This window comes from Furipterus horrens, unplaced genomic scaffold (genome assembly GCF_987537825.1).
Source record: "Furipterus horrens unplaced genomic scaffold, mFurHor1.1.pri manual_scaffold_7, whole genome shotgun sequence".
Taxonomy (NCBI): Eukaryota; Metazoa; Chordata; class Mammalia; order Chiroptera; family Furipteridae; genus Furipterus; species Furipterus horrens.
The window spans coordinates 101702601-101718310 of record NW_028327177.1 but is presented as its reverse complement, the minus strand read 5'-3'; the positions used below and the strand labels follow the sequence as shown (position 1 = coordinate 101718310).

Sequence of the window (15710 nt, the reverse complement as noted above, 5' to 3'; positions counted from 1 at the left end):
TGTGTAAGACGGAGAGAATACCCAGTGCCTCAGTTTCCTCATACACAAAGGTCAGGGTAGATTGCATGATTGTTATGGTCCTGATGATCATGAGAAGCCTGTGGTGACCTCACTTGACCCTCACCACAACTGAAGAATGAGCAGTAGCACTAACCTGGGTTTCCAGGCTGTTGAAAGGGACCACGGAGGTGATGGTTTCTTGTTGGCCAAAGAGGCCAAGATCCTTCACTCAACACTGGGAAGAACAAGAATGTGACTACTTGTCTAGGAAGGGCTTATCACTGAAACTGTCTTGGGAAGACCAGGATGATCCATGGTTTTTCTTTTGATCGGTATGAAATTGCAGGTGGCTTCTAGCACAAACATACCAGACAGGCAGGTCTGAGAAACCCAGTCTCCAACTTTATGCTGCATAGGGACCTCTGGGAGACCTTGTACCAGCTCCCTGGGTCCACCCAAAGACTCTGGATTAAGAGTCTGGAGGGTCCTGGAAGTGAGCCCCATTATAGGTCCTCCTGGGTGCATCTGAAGCAGGACATCTGAGGGTCGGGGACTTTCTGGGGACAGTGGGTTGGGGAGTGGGTGTGACCATCCAGATGACAGGGGAAGCAGCAGTCCCACAACCAACAGGCTGGAGCAGGGCTCAGGGCTTAGGAGAAGGTTAGGGGACAGTCCCTGGGGGCCAACACACACCAGCTCTTCCCATTTCTTTCCTGGGGCCTGCTCTGCTCCCAGGATCTAAGAAAGGATTTGGAGAAGTGGAAACGGGGGCTTTGCTCACTCTGCCAGAATGTGCTGAGGCAGTCTCAGCCTCACGGTTGATTCAGCTTGTGGGAGGCCACGCACTCCCTAAGGTTAGGTGGTTTAAGGATTGACAGGAACAGCTAATGTGGTAATTACTGTTCCAGGCGCTCTTCTAGGTGCTTTATGTATGTGAATACATTTAATTCCAACAACACCTGTAGGAGGAAGGTATTCATATTACCTCTTGAGACACTGAGGCACAGAGATGTTCATTAACTTCCCAGGGTCACACAGCTAGTGTGTGGTAGAGACAGCTTTGAACTCAGCAGCTTGGATCTCAACCCCTTTTATTCCACCTCTCTAGAAAATGGATGATTTGCAAAGAGAAAAAAAGTGTCCCCTCTTCACAGGGAGGGTTTCCCTTTGTCATCATGTCAAGGTGGGTGGATTGGGTACATATTGCCTGGTGCCAGGCCTCCCCAGTCCTGGGATGTCTGTGGCTCTGGCCTTATAGGGCCTGCATGCCTTCCTGCTCAGCTTTACAATTAAACTCTCTGGTGGAAGTCCTGGAGCAGTGGCCTCGCCAGCCAGTCTCCTATTGATCTCTGCGTTCGGTATCCTTTCATGGCTCTGCCCTGGCTGTGGGTGTGTGTGGCCTGCAGAGCTCATCGGTTCCTGGCTGGGGCCCTGGACACCGGCAGTTTCCATCCCAGGGACCCAGTGTTTCTGTTGCAGCTCCAAGCCCCAGCTGGGTACCATCTCTCTACCTTTGCACTGTCAAGGCCACTGCACCCAGCTGCCACCGGTGTGTGTTTTGTGATGGCTGACCTGGCCTGGTTGGCCTGAGACTCCTGCCTAAACTTCCTAGTCACACACCCAGGCCACACATTACTAATCACCCTGATGAGGGTGTCAGAATCCACCTTAACACAGCCTTTCAGGCACAGACTTGGGAAGGGGATGACAGGGAGAGAGGGTTGGGTCTGAGTTCGCTGCTTGTGCCACCCAGAGCAGATAGGAGAATGCCCAGGTATCCAGGAAGCTGCCTAAGGACAGGTTCCCAAAGCCTTTAGCAAGAGGCCTTTCCTCAGCCAGTTGGAAAGACTGGTTTAGGTTTTAAGCTTTTCATGAGGATCTTTCTAAGTCATCTGGTGCTCCACTGTCTGGCTGGGACATCTTGGGTAAAGATGTTCCTGGAGTCAGGCTTTCTTAGGAGAGAAATCAAAAATGTAGAGAGAAAAGTGGAAGGGAAGGAAGCTGTGTTCTCAGGGTTGCGCAGCAGAACACATATGGACTCTGGAATCAGAAGACCTAATCCGGATCCTGCTCTTCCTGACTTTTTTTCCCGCTCCCAGACTAGGGCAGAAATGGGCTTCATGTGACATGTCAATCATGGTCAATAGTGGCTACCTGGAGTGCTGTGTTGAGAGGGATTCTGAGGCCCAATGGGGGCTCAATGGGAGACAGTGCTCTGACTCATCAGTAATGCTTGCCATGGGTGTGGGAGTGGAGGGTGAGGTATGAGTGAGTGCTTCCTCTGCGTAGGCTCCTCACGAGCCTCTGTTTGCTCCCCCATAAAATGGGGCAGTAATGGACTCAGCACACAGGGAGGGATGAGGTGCTAACATCATATCCAAAATGCTCAGTGGATGCTGGTTCCCTTCATCTTCTCCATCTTGCCTCCCCCAAGTCCTGGCTAGCATTCGAAGATTCATTCAACTTCATCCCCCTTGTTCTTGGAAGCCTTCCCTAGAAATGCTAACCCAAGATACCTGTCTTCCCTTCTACCTGTCTGGTTCACCTGGCCAGGCCAGGCCTGGCCTGGTAGGGAACAGCCCAAGCTTTGGAGTCAGGGAGGCCTGACATCAAGACCTGTCTCTACCATTTAAGTCATCTGTGGGGCATCTGGCCAGCAGTGCTACCCCTCTGAGCCAGTTTCATCTACAGTTTGTATAGCTGAGGGTAAACAGTACATCCCTGAGTGTCGGAAAGTTAGGTGGGATTGTACATGGATGGCTCTTAGCATAGTGTCTGGCACATAGTAAATACTCAATAAATATTAGGAATTAGGTTTACTGTGGTCAGTTTTTAAAGGCTTAAGAATTTCTCTGGCTTTCATGGTTGGGAAAGATGTCAGCAAGTTTCAGTCCCATTTCCAAAATATAATCAGTTCTGATCACTTGGGAATTAAAAAAAAAGTCAGGAAGGTGAGTAGGAAGAATTGTCCAGTCTCAAAAATGTGACTTGCTCGGTAAGCCAGATGCGGGTAGACAGAGCGGCCTTTATACTGTGTGGTTTTATGAGGCAGCATTAATCATGGCCTGACGATTCTGTCCTCTGATTAGTTTGGGGCCCAAACATTTGGAGTTTTCACCAGCCAGGTCCTGACACCCGCAGCCAGCTCTTTTATGAGATGCTTGCTTCAGTTTCCATTGACATCCCAGAGACCCACTTGATGGCTTACCCAGACCCGCCTTCAAAACCAACCGGCATGTTTCAGCACTGCTGGCAAAGGCCAATTAACCATTCTGAGATTCCTTACATGTAATTCCTCCCTCACAGGGTGGCTGAGCTCATGAATGCTGTAGTGCACTTTTAAAACATGCTTTTCAAAAAAACAGCTTTAAAAATAAATCTTTGTCTTTGTTTATCAATTTATCTAGAGGGGATTTCCTCCCTCTTATGCTCGAGGTTAGAATCGTGCTGCTCAAACTCTCCACGGTGAAGGATCGAGTTTGTTTGGTTAGTTTTCCACCTGGTGCAGTGAGTTATGGGCTCCTTGCACGTGATGAGAAGGTAGCACAGGACACGTGAGTCTTTCCTGTGAGTCTCACCACAGGGAATGAGAGTTCTCCGATCACATGCTACAAACATTTCCCCACATTTATTCTCTGTTTTTATACACCTCACTGTGAACCAGTCATAGGATTTTGAGAAGTAGCACCAGTCCACAGACCACTTGTGGAATGTCCCTGGCCAGGAGGGTGACATAGCACAAATACTCAAGTCCAGTACGTGACCTGCACAACACAGTGTATGGGACAGTATGGTGTCTGCCTCGTGGGTCTTGCTTCACTCATGAGACAATTACAGTTTGCTTCTAAAAGCTACTAAAGAAACAATGGAGAACTGAGGGTGAGAAGGAGAGTAGTTTAGATAGTTAGAGACCTGACTGTCAGATGGACACAGCCATGCAAGAGCAGGGGAAGAATATTCAAGTAAGGAAATGACAAGTGCGAAGTCCCTGAGGAGGCTGGCAGTTCAGTGTGTTCGAAGCAGGAAAGAGCGAGCCAGCGCTGTAACATAAATGTCAGGCTTGTGTCTGTAAAACCGTGGGACCTCTTTTAGTTCATCAACTCGTAGTAGAAATCATCTAGGACCCTGCTACCCCAGGTGTAGCCTGGGGACCAGCAGCATCAGCATTGCCTGGGAGCTTGTCAGGAATACAGTTTCAGGATCTTTCCAAGCTTGGTGGATGCATTTCTGCAAGCTCTCCAAATGACTTACATGCTTGTTGAAATTTGAGTGGTTCACCCAGAATTGGACTGGCCACTGGGTCTTGAAGGTTGGCCACATGTGGCGTTACCTGGGGCATGGTTTAAATGCTCAGTTCTGGTGATTTTGATCCTGCAATCTGGAGCTTCTGATTTAATGATCTGGAGTGAGGCCTGTGGATGGGGACTTTTAAATGGGTCTCCAGGAGATTCCATAAGATAGGCAGGGTGTGACCTTGAGCAAGTCACCTGTTCTCTGTGGGCCTAATCCTTCCTACCCTCCTCAGGGCTTCTCCAACCATCTTCCCAAGCCTTCTCCATGTGCCTCTTCCCCACAGTTGTGAAAAGCCAGTTTGGTTCTCCCTTCTAAGCCCAAGAGACCTCAGCTGCTAGGGAGAAGCAAGAGCAATTTCTCTGCTCTCCTAGAGACTTGCAAATGGCATATCCCAGCCAATTTGAGGGGAAACAAACATGGTGCAGATGCAGACAAGCACCTGGAGAGTTCTGGATAATAAGCCGTCCTCTGTTTAGAAGTGAGGAGCCCACAGGGAACTGTAAGCAGCCCTGGACTAGAACTGGAAGGGCCTTAGAGTTCATATGAACAACTCTACCCATTTTATGGGTGAGGAAAACAGAGGCCCAGACAGTCTTCACTTCAAGATCACACTGTGAAGTAGGAACAGAAATGAAACCACTGCCATCCCCACTGTTTCTGTAATCTTGCCCTCTTTTTACCTTGTCCTTGAAATTCAGGAACTGGTGGCATGACTAACATTTACAAAGGTAATAAAACAACCACTTGGTTGGAGGAATTTCTCTTACCAGTTTCTGGGTGACTCCGGGGGGAGCCCACTCATAGGTGATGGTGTCAAAGGTGGGATCTTTCCCAGTGGCAATGGGATTGGTCATGATCATCCGGTTCCTCTTATAAATTCGGATGCCATCTCCGCCCTTCACCCGGGCCGTGAGGGTAGAATACTTGGAGTCCATCAGCAAGCGGCCAATTTTCCGATCATCTTCCAGGTCGGAGCTCAGGCAGTGGTCCTCTTGGCTGCATTTGCACGACTTGCACATTTTCCTGGGGTGGGGTAGAGGTGGGGAACACGTGAGACCAACCTCCAGAAAAGAGGCAGGGTCTCCACTGGTAGCATCTACCCTCTTGAAAGCAAGCGTAAAGTTTAACTCGTGTGTCTTGTAAAGGTTAGCAGCAGACACATGGTAGCCTGAGACCAACGGGCCTTTGGGGCTGGGACTGTATTTGGGAGACTCTAGTCTGTCTATCAGTCTGTCTGCCTGTGGGGATTGTGGGGTATGATTTTTGTTGCAAAAACAGCAGCACATTTACCCTCATGGTGGTTGTAGTGGCAAAGGCTGGTTCATTCAGTAGAGATGCTCTAAAGCAGAACTGTTCACAGCCTGTGGGCTGAACCTGGCCCATAACCTGCTTCTGTAAACAAAGTTTTATTGGAACATGGCCATGACCATTCATTTGCATATCTTCTGTGGTTACTTTGGGGCTACAATGGCAGACTTGTGTAGCTGCCGAGAGACCACCTGGCCCTCAAAGCCTAAACTATCTGGCCCTTTATAAACCAAGTTGCAGACCTGCTGCTTTAAAGGCAAGGGTCCCCAATCCCGGGGCTGCAGACCAGTCCTGGGCCACCAGCAAAGCTCTCCTGAACTCTGCCTCCTGCCTCCACCCCCTTCCACCTGAGCTCCAAGAGCTCCACCTCCTGTTCCTGTGTCTGTTCCCCTCCCAGTCTTCCATGAAACTAGTCCCTGGTGCCAGAAAGGCTGGAGACCGCTGCTTTAAGGGAATTTGAAATTGTCTCCCAAGATTCCCGAGCCTCATGGCTTCAGCAACTTTTAAACTCTTGAGCACTCATTCTGAAGTTACAGTAGGGCTGGAAATTTTCTTTAAGGAATTGGTGGACAGGAGCCAGTGGGAAGTGAACAAACTTAGAAAACCCCTCAGGCTGGAGAGATCCGTGTTCTCTGGCAAGTGTCAGTTGCGAGGCTGGGAGAAGGAAAAGCATCCTGGGGAAGCTTCAAATTCACTGGCAAGCCTGGCCCTTCTCTCTTGACAAAAACAGAAGTAACTGGCTGCTTTGTGGCATACTGCTACAGTTTAGGAATCCAGAGTTCTATGTCCTGAAAGGAAAAACTTGCCCCTTCCTTTCTGGTCTGTCACCAGAGGCATGCTGTATCCCAGATGTACCATGCATGCGATTTAAGAGCTTGTTAAGTCAAGTGATCTCTTTCAAGACCTAACACAGGAATGGGGCAGCTGAAGCAAGAGAGATGTCACTGTAGCTGCATGGGCACTTCCCAGCCAGACATGCCTAAAGAAACCCTCCTTTGCGCTTCTGGAAACTCGGGAGATTGAGACGTTTAATCATAGATCACAAATATTGACTATGGGGCTAGAAGGGGCGGGCCATGATGGTCTACATCAGTGGTTCCCAGCCAAGGTCAATTCTGTCCCCCAGGGGGATTTGGCAATGTCTGGAGACACATTTGATTGTCATAATGGGGTGCTACTGCCTTCTACAGGACAGAGGCTAGGAATGCTGCTAAATATCCTACAATTCATAGCTCCCCCTTTGCAACAAAGAGCAATCCAGTTCCCGATGTCAACAGTGCTGAGGTTGAGAAACCCTCGTGTAACATGAAGAGAAGGAGATCCCCTCACAACTGTCAAAGAATTTACATTTGGGGTGGGAGAGGAGCGGGAATCAGATGGAAACTATAATGTAAAGTAGAATCAGGTTGGGCCCTCGAGAGCTGCTTGTGGTCCTGCTGGGCTGGAGCAGTTCTCCGGGGTGTCAGTACGTGGCTCGTGGACAAAAGCTCAGTGGTGATGCGTTTGGAAAACAACGAGTTGCAGAAGGTGAAACACATTTTTTATTGTGAGGCTACTTCTTGTCTTTAATGTACTGATGTGCAGTGTGACCCCCAGTGGGAGAAGAATGCAGTATTTCCAACATTATGTGAGGGGAAACTTGCAGTCCAAGTTCCTATTCAGTGGGCTGCAATTGGAGAAAAATTAAAATCTATAATCCCAAGGATAATTCTAGCACCTAAAGGTGATACAGATCGAAAACGAGGTCTTTTCATTCTCAGATTAAGAAGGGGTTGTTTTGTGGAACTGGGGCATTTTATTTATGATCAATACTATCCTCTTGCCTCTCCTTTTTATGAGGCAGGGAGGTGACTGCTTCTCCAAGAAGACAGGTGATAGCACCACTGGTTTAATGTGGCGGTGAGAGCAGGAAGTGGAAGGAGAAGGAAGAGGAAGGAAGTAAAGGAAATCCCAGTCTCTCACTGGTTCTCTGACCTCCCCAATACCTTCTGTATGTGAAACTAGGTGAGAAAGTTGCCTTTTATTTTCCTGGTTAACGTAGACTCTCAGGATGCTAATAGAGATGTTGGGAATGCAAACACTGTGAAATGGAAAATGTTGACAAATATGAGATGTTGTTTCATTATTTCTCCATTATTTATGTTTTTCATGTTGCCAGGCACATGGCTGGGACTTTATAGAGGACTACCTTACTCTTTCCAGGTACCTTGATTGTAGAGGACACATATATATAGGTTCTCAGTGGTGTTAAAATGGCCATTTCTACAGTCTGTCATAGGCAACCTTTAATTGTGAAAAAGACACAGCCTTGAATCTTATCTTGGTCTAAACATTAGCTCACCACAGATCCATGGTCAAGTTTCTTACCTATCAAATGAGAGGGTTGGTCTATATCAGGGTTGGCAAGCTATGGCTTATAGGCAAATCCCATTTTTGTATGGCCCATGAACTAAGAATAGTTTTCCCATTTTTAAATGGGTAAACCACTTTTAATTTCTATGTCCTTAAATAAATCAATGCTTTCATGCTACAAGGACCAAGGTGAATAGGTGTGACAGAGACCTTATGACCTGCAAAGCCTAAAATGATTCCCATCTGGCTCTTTGCAAACAGTTTGCTGACCCCTGCTCTAGGTGGTGCATTTTCAGACTTTACTGGGTATTCAGATCACCTGGGGAGCTGGGTAAACTTGGAGATGCTGTGCCTTGGCCTGGCTAGTCAGACTCATGGGCCTGGAGTGGGAGCCGGACACGGCATTTGTGAGCCTGTTCCCGAGGTAATTGGATGCACACCAAAGTGTGCATCCCTTTCGGGAATTTAAGCAGCTCAGGTTGACTTTCTCTAGATTGCCCCTCAAAAAGCTCAGGAAGCCCAGCTATTATGTTACTGCAGAATTATTGATGAAGTTCCCCTGCCCTGGAGATAAGAGGCAGAATTAATGCTAAAGGTCCTGCGGCAGCTGGCAACAGGACCTTGTGAGAAGGGGTGCATGCCATCATGAGGAGTTTGGGGGAGTCTATCAAGAGCAACCCCCTAAAGAATGCAAAATGTTGTAATTTGAAGAGCCATTGGTCTCTCTTCCATTTTTCATAGTATGTCCCCTGTTTTCCTTAAGTCGGGGTTTTATTTTTTGTCCCTCTATCCACTGAAGTCAGTGTATATTGAAAAAATATAGCTAATAATAATAATAATAATAATGTAAAAAATATTTGCATGCCGGGAAGAGACCTTGAAGTTTGAAGATGGGCAAGGAGCCCAGTATGGCTATTGGGAGAGCAGGGTGCTGAAGGCTGGGGGGGGGGGGTACTCCTTCTCGTTTTCATAATATGTTCCTTCTAAAAGTCTGCTCTTGTACTCTCCTCTCTAAGTCATGTTACTCTTCCCTGCTTCTGATACTAAGTCCATTCTAATTCTACTAACCTTGTGAATCGTTCATTTGATCGTAAACAATTTGCCTGAAACTATGGAACTATAAAGCCAGAAAGGGCCCCAGAGCACATCAGCTCCAATGTCCCTGTTTCTCAGATGGGAAGCCTAAGGCTTAGAGAAGGGAAGTCTCTTGTTCAGCCAGAATCAGCATGTGAATTCGGTCCTGTGATTATTAGTTGAGGGACTTCCCCACTAAACCAGGCTGGCTACCACTTTGATCTTACATATATTTCAAACTATGGAGAGTATGGGAACTGGAGCATAAAAGTGGTTTGACATGGTTTCCCCCTAAGGGTGGGACCTCACTGCTCCAATATAGCTTGAATTTAGGTCCCTATTAAGGTTGTTCAAACCAAAGATCACACTTGAGATGTAGGATCTGTCTTTCTCAAGGATAAATTCACTTGATGTTCAAATGATGAAGAAATGTAGGGATTAAAATAATGCTGAGAGACTTCTGCTTCCAGCTATGGGAAACAGGGTGTCCAGAACTTCCCTCCTCCCATAAACACCTAGAAAACCAGACAAACTATATTAAATGATTATTTTCAGATGTCAGACAACAGGAAGCACTGGGCTGTGATCCTTGTGATAAAGGAAATGTTATTGAATGGTCTCTGTGTGTGCCTTTAGGGAACATTAGCCCCCTGCCCCAAGAACTCTGAAAGAAGACCTCCTAAGCTCTCTTAATGATCCTAAGCTGATGATTCTAAACACTGTTCTATGACACCCTGACAGCAGATTCAGGACCAATGGGGTACCGTGATAGGAAAGGTGACTCTCCTCTAGGCCAGAAAGAGCTCAAGTGGACAAAATAGATGCATGGTGGGGGCTGTTCCCTCTCCTGGAAGTGTTTCAGCCATGGGAGGAATTTGTGCAGAGCACAAGAATTGGGATTGGATGACCTTGAAGGACGGTCAGGGAATGGAGTCAAGGACAGTTTTGTGCTCTGAAAGCTCATGGCACACTGTACTGCAGAATGGTTGAGAGCTTGGGATGGGGTTTCCCATGGCCCTGAGTTTGAAACCTGCCATTTAGCAGCCATCTCCCCATTACCCACCCTCAGTTTCCCGATCTGTAAAATGGATGCTAATACCTATTATTTAGGGTTATCTCAACATCTAACAACAAAAGATTTAGCTCAGTTCAATAAATAGTTTTGTAATTGCTTTATCACAGTAGAAGCCAACATCTCTGAGACAGTGTCCTCCCAAACTTTGTTTCCCCCCTGAGTACCCAGGCAATGTTCTGGCAGTGGAGACAAAAGCTCCTTTGCCACCGTGGCCTACAGAGTCTCAGAGGACTGCAGGGACCATCACACAGGCTGTGCCCAGCACAACTTCCAGGGGTGCCATCCACACAGATGCTGATGTGAACAGTGCGGGGACTGTGCAGTGTGGCAGCCCTACTACCTCTAGTGTTCAGAGTCCTCAATGAAAAAAAAAAAGAAAGAAAAATCCAGCTGACTCTTATGGTCCTCCTGTGTGGATATGAATACCACATCTTGGTTTTTAAGTGTGTGGACAGAATGACTTGTATTTCTGTCCCAGGGGCCCTCTCAGATCAGAACCCCCCCCCCCACAACAGGGATGATGGTACAGGGGGCTAGTGTTCCCTAAATGCACACAGAGTCCATTCAGTGCAGCAACCCCCAGGACAGAGAGCCCTGTCCAGAGTGGACCAGGCACCAGCGCAGACCTTGCTGGGCTGAACCTCCACCTTGAAATGGTTAATGGAGTGCTAAGCTCCTTCTTCATCTTGGATTGCCAAGGGCTTTTCTGGCATTTCTGAGTTAGGCCAAGTGGGAGTGCATTCTCTCCAGAGCCACTCCTCCCCCAAACGTGCATCCTAAGCGGTCCCAGCAGAGAATGACCAGGGTTCCCTGAAAGGACAGCCAAGAAGTGAAGGCAGGCAGAGCGTCCCTGACAAACGGTTACCTCCATGAATGTGGCTCGAAGCCCGAACACATCCCTTTGCATCTCAAACAGGGCACACCTCTCGCTGACTGCTGCTGGCCCAGGGACATCTGGAAAAGGAGCAGAAAAGAGGGTGTTTTCCTTCCAAATGTCTTGAACAAGGGGTGCTTGACCTCTAAAAGAGCTGGCATGCCAGCAAAGGGATTGTGTGTGGTTCAAAGGGCTTGAGATGAGTAAGCCATCATTGTTTACCAGGAACACTTATTGTTTACCACTACTTACTGTTTACCAGACAACCAGCTGGGAAAGTAGCCACAGGGCAGGCACGGGCGGAAGGGTGGGGCAATTCCCAATAAAAGTGCAGTGGGGGCTCATTCCCAGCCTATAGTGCTGTCACCAGTTTCCAAGGCTGCTGTGAGGGACCATCTGCTCCTTCCTCCACCCTCCTCCACTCCCCTGATTCACTTGTCACTGGAATGGAATCTTCCAGCAAGTATCTCTTCTCCCTCATTTATTTGTAATTTATTGATAGGGTGCGATTAAAGCAAAGTGCAAACCAATGTTCATGCTGCCAGATGTTTATAGCCCAAAGCATAACTTAAACATTTAGCTGAAACATGGAAAATCAGGAACATCCGAAGTCTGGCCGTGCTTTGGAAGGAGAACGATGCACGAGTCAGTTTTTATTTTTCGTTATTAGCCAAAGGTAACAAAAGTGCAGCAGCTGCTGCTGCTGACGTATTTAGACCCAAATGGCTCGCAGATGAGGTCTTGATGCCAGGAGCATCACTGGAAGCTTGCCAGAAATGCAGACGCTCAGGCCCCACCCCAGCCCTTTTAATTCAGAATCTGCAATTTAACAAAATTCAGGAGACATGTATTATGTTAGAACTGGAGAAGCAGTGGGCTGTTAGTATATGGGTCTGCTGGCTGAGAATCTTACCTGACTCTCCATTGGGAGTGGGTGTGTGTGTCGTGTAGGACTTGGTACAGGTATGTACATGTACTATGATTTTATCAAAAAGGAAGGCTCCCTCAGCTAGTAAGATAACGGGATAAGCTCATCATTCAACAAGCTATGGATCTACTTTACCGTTTACTTAGCATCTACTATGTGCCAGGCACAGGGATACATCATAAGACCAGGGGTGCCCCAGAGGAATTCATAGTCTATTAGGGGGAGATGGAGAAGGAAAAACACACTTATCACCTACTCTTAGAAGGGGTAATTTTGAGACAAGGGAGTTGCCAATGGTGTAGTAGAAAGACAAGGACTCTGGAGTCTGAGAGACCTGAATTCCAAACCCAGCTTCATGACTTAGCAACCACACTGATGTTGGACCAAATGAGCCAGGTTTTCTTATCTGTCAAAGGGGTACAGAGATAATGTATGTAAAGTGTCTGACCACATTAGGCACTAAAAATATTAGCTGCTATCATATTATTTTCACAAAGACTTTAGGAGCCCGAAGTAAGGTGTAAACCCATATGGGAAGTCCAGGGAGGCCTCTTAAAGGAGATGACAGGGTCAGGGCAGTGCAAGATGAATTGGCAGAAAAGGAGAAAGGGATTCCTGACAGAAGAAAGAGAATGTGCAAGGGCAAAAAGGTACAAAGGCGCTTGATGGGTAGGGTGTCACAGTCTGAGCGCGCCCTCTGGGACACATCAGTGTTCTTGGTTCTAATACACATTCACAGCTTCAGCAGGTAAGAGCCATGTTGCACGTACTTGAAGGGAAGCATATTCATATTCGTGCCTGTTCAGTGTTAGATCTGTGTTAACACTGAAGAACAAGATAATGCATACCACCACCCCTCGTTCTAAGCTGGGAGCTTTCATTTGCAGGCAGAACTTTGCTCCCTAAAGCCACTGACATATGAAACCTTGCAAACTCTTGTTTAGGACACCTTGGATTTTACTAGTTGAAATACAGCGATCCTTTCACACTTCATAGTTGAGTGATTCAAAGGTTACTTTGGGAGGTATACAACTGTGAATAAGGCTTCATCACTGGATTGTTTTAAATAGACCCAGAGGCAGTGAGGCCTGGAAACAGAAGAGCTATGTGGAAGCATTTCCTAAGTGGCCAAGCACTCTGCAAGCTTGAGCGTTATTGTTCTTCTAATGAGTGGCTGATTTAATAGTCACCCTAAGAGGAGATTAGTCCTGAGGCTTGGCCAGGAGAGCTGAGCCGCTGGCTCAGGGTTTGGTTTAGAAACCGTGATGTAAGTGAGGCTGCACAGTGCAGCGGAGCCGGGCCGGCCCTGCAGTGCCAGCTCTGACATTTATTAGCTGTGTGGCTAGAGGCGACTCAATTCCTCGCTGGCCTAAATTGCTCCTCTGTAAAATGAGAAAACTGGCCAGAACTGGGGTTGCCCAAATCTTGTTCTGTAGAATCTTTGTTCTGTGAGACGTTTCACAGTGACTGAGGGCCGGGGGTGGGAAGGATTACACGATCAAATGAAAATGTTGAACGCCGGATGCAAGATGGCTTCCAGAGTCTTTCAAGTGCTAGCCTGCACTGGCAGTGAGAGGAGAGGTGGTGAGAGCCCCAGTTGTGGGCCTTTCTTCTGCTGGACTCGGGCAAGTGACTGGACTTGTGGGGTCTTGGTTTCTCCGCTTGTGTCGTGGGGAGGATAAGAACCAACCCGCCCCATGCAGTTACAGGGAGGCCAGAACGGGTTGCTGCACGGAAGGGGCTCTGTCTACACTTATCACTTCCAAGCGTTTGCTGTTGTCATTGCTTCTTGTGTAAAAAGTCTGAGAGACCGGAATCAGATGTCCTCAAAAAAAAAAAAAAAAAAAAAAGAAAGAAAAAAAAACAACCACCTTTTTTTCCCCTGTAGCTTCAGAGTTCTAGGGAACCTCAGAGGAACTGCTTTTCTAACTGCACACCCCATATATTTGCTTCATGACTATGTGCTGCGTCTCTAAGTGTAGGAAGCAGAGAGCTGGCCCTTGCCTCCATACTGCTAGTGGGACAGTTTCCATGGCGACAGAAGTCTGTGGGATAGAAAAATAAATGGCCTTTTGAGGAAGAAATAGGTTTGAACTGTCAGGCCACGCTGGCAGCTGGTTTCCTGGCAGACTGTTTAACACAATAAATAGCCATTTGCCCACTGCATGCTATGCGTCCAGACCCAGTTACCTCCAACACAGAAAATAGTCCTGTTTATTGAGGAGGGGAAAACGTCGACCAGAAATAGTGTTTCAAACAAGTTATTCTGGTTTATAAACACTGGGTTTGTCTGATGTGGGCTGCATCTCTGATAAAAGATGGCACAGTGGCCCACAGTGGCTCACAGTAGCTAAGAAGTACTTAAAAGGACTTGTCACTTTAAAAAAATGGGTTCTTGGAATGTAGCATCTATTTTGTTCTTTTTCTTGAGGGGAGGATAAAATGTTTTGACAATTTTCTTTGGCTTGGGATAGTAGGATGTGTTTCATTTGATGTTGTGGAATAGAATCCTGTGAGGGACTGCAAAGGACTTAGATCAGGAGTCCCCTGGGGCTGCAAGGGGCAGGGTCAACAGGACTCCTCCCTCCTTTGAGCATTTACCTTCAGGTGAACCCCAAGGGAAGTCTTAAAGGGGAAAAATATCACCAAGAACAATGTAGGACTTAGTGAAGAAGGATTGGAAAGGGGGAATGGAATATGGAGATAGGGGTGAGCGTGGGAGCTGGAATTAGAAATGGTGGTTCTCTTCCCAGCTCAGTTTCTCTCTCCTTGTGTAACTCAGTTTCCTCCTCTGATAAATTAGTTTTCCTTGCCCTTTTGTCTCAACAAGGCTGTTGTAAGAATCATGTAAGATTAAAAGTTTGTTTATAAAGTGAAATAATTATTTATGATTGATTGTCAAAAAATTATGCAAAACTTAGCAATAAGGTAGAAAGATGGGTGGGAGTCCTTCCAATGTCGTGTGGTGGCAATATGACTGCCCCCTATGCCCAACCCCCCAAGGACTATCTAGAAAAATCTATTTTGCTCTACTCTAAGACAAGGTGTTACATGTTAACTTGTACCTTTTTCTCCAGCAGAGATACAAATACAAATAGCTTTTTTGTCCTTTTGAAAAAGATAGCCTCAAAGATTATGGTTTATTGTCCTGTAGAGCATGAACTAATTATGTACCTAACCCATCAACCTTGTCTTAACTTTAAATTGACTATAAATACCTAGCTTCTTAAATGGTTTTTGAACTGATCTAAATCTCTTACTGAGTCCTTCATTAATGAATGAGTGGATTAAATTCTTTGCTAAGTTCTATTTTATATTTGCTCAAGAGTCATGATTTTACCTTTCTAAAAATGATATCTCAATAGCATCACAGGCCCCCCCCCGTCTGTCCACGGGTTAGCTTTCTGAGCTGGTGTGGTCTGAAATGACACTAAATTTTATTCCAAGTCAACTACTCTGACATGTCTTTTACAAGTAAGCTCCATAAGCGCACATGTTATTGAAGATTACTGGTCAACATGCTTCGTTACTTAAAAACAAACCCTCCCCTAGGGGTTCCCAGGAGAGAGGGTGTAGATGGTTGGGGTGGGTGAAGTTATAAGAAGGTCCAGAAAAGAACTGAGCTCATATACAAAAAATGATCCTGGAAACTACCCTACTACCATCAACAACCCCAAATAATAACAGCTTGACAGTTTACGGAGTGATTTTACTTAAGTATTCTTTTCCTTAACAGTTATGACAACCCTGTCAGGTATAATCATTATTCCTAGTCAACTGGTGATGCATGACTGACTCTGAGGGAG

At 46.7% G+C, this 15710-nt stretch overlaps 1 protein-coding gene across 1 annotated transcript in view; it reads right to left on the bottom strand.

Moving 5' to 3' along the window:
- LMCD1 (LIM and cysteine rich domains 1) overlaps nucleotides 1-15710 on the bottom strand; it is a 58477-nt gene that overhangs the window by 17611 nt on the left and 25156 nt on the right. The window contains exons 2-3 of the mRNA XM_090284098.1: nucleotides 10968-11056; nucleotides 5061-5316 (exon numbers count right to left, since the gene is read on the bottom strand). Coding sequence (XP_090140224.1) covers nucleotides 5061-5316; nucleotides 10968-11056 — 345 coding nt within the window. The remainder of the gene's footprint in view (nucleotides 1-5060; nucleotides 5317-10967; nucleotides 11057-15710) is intronic.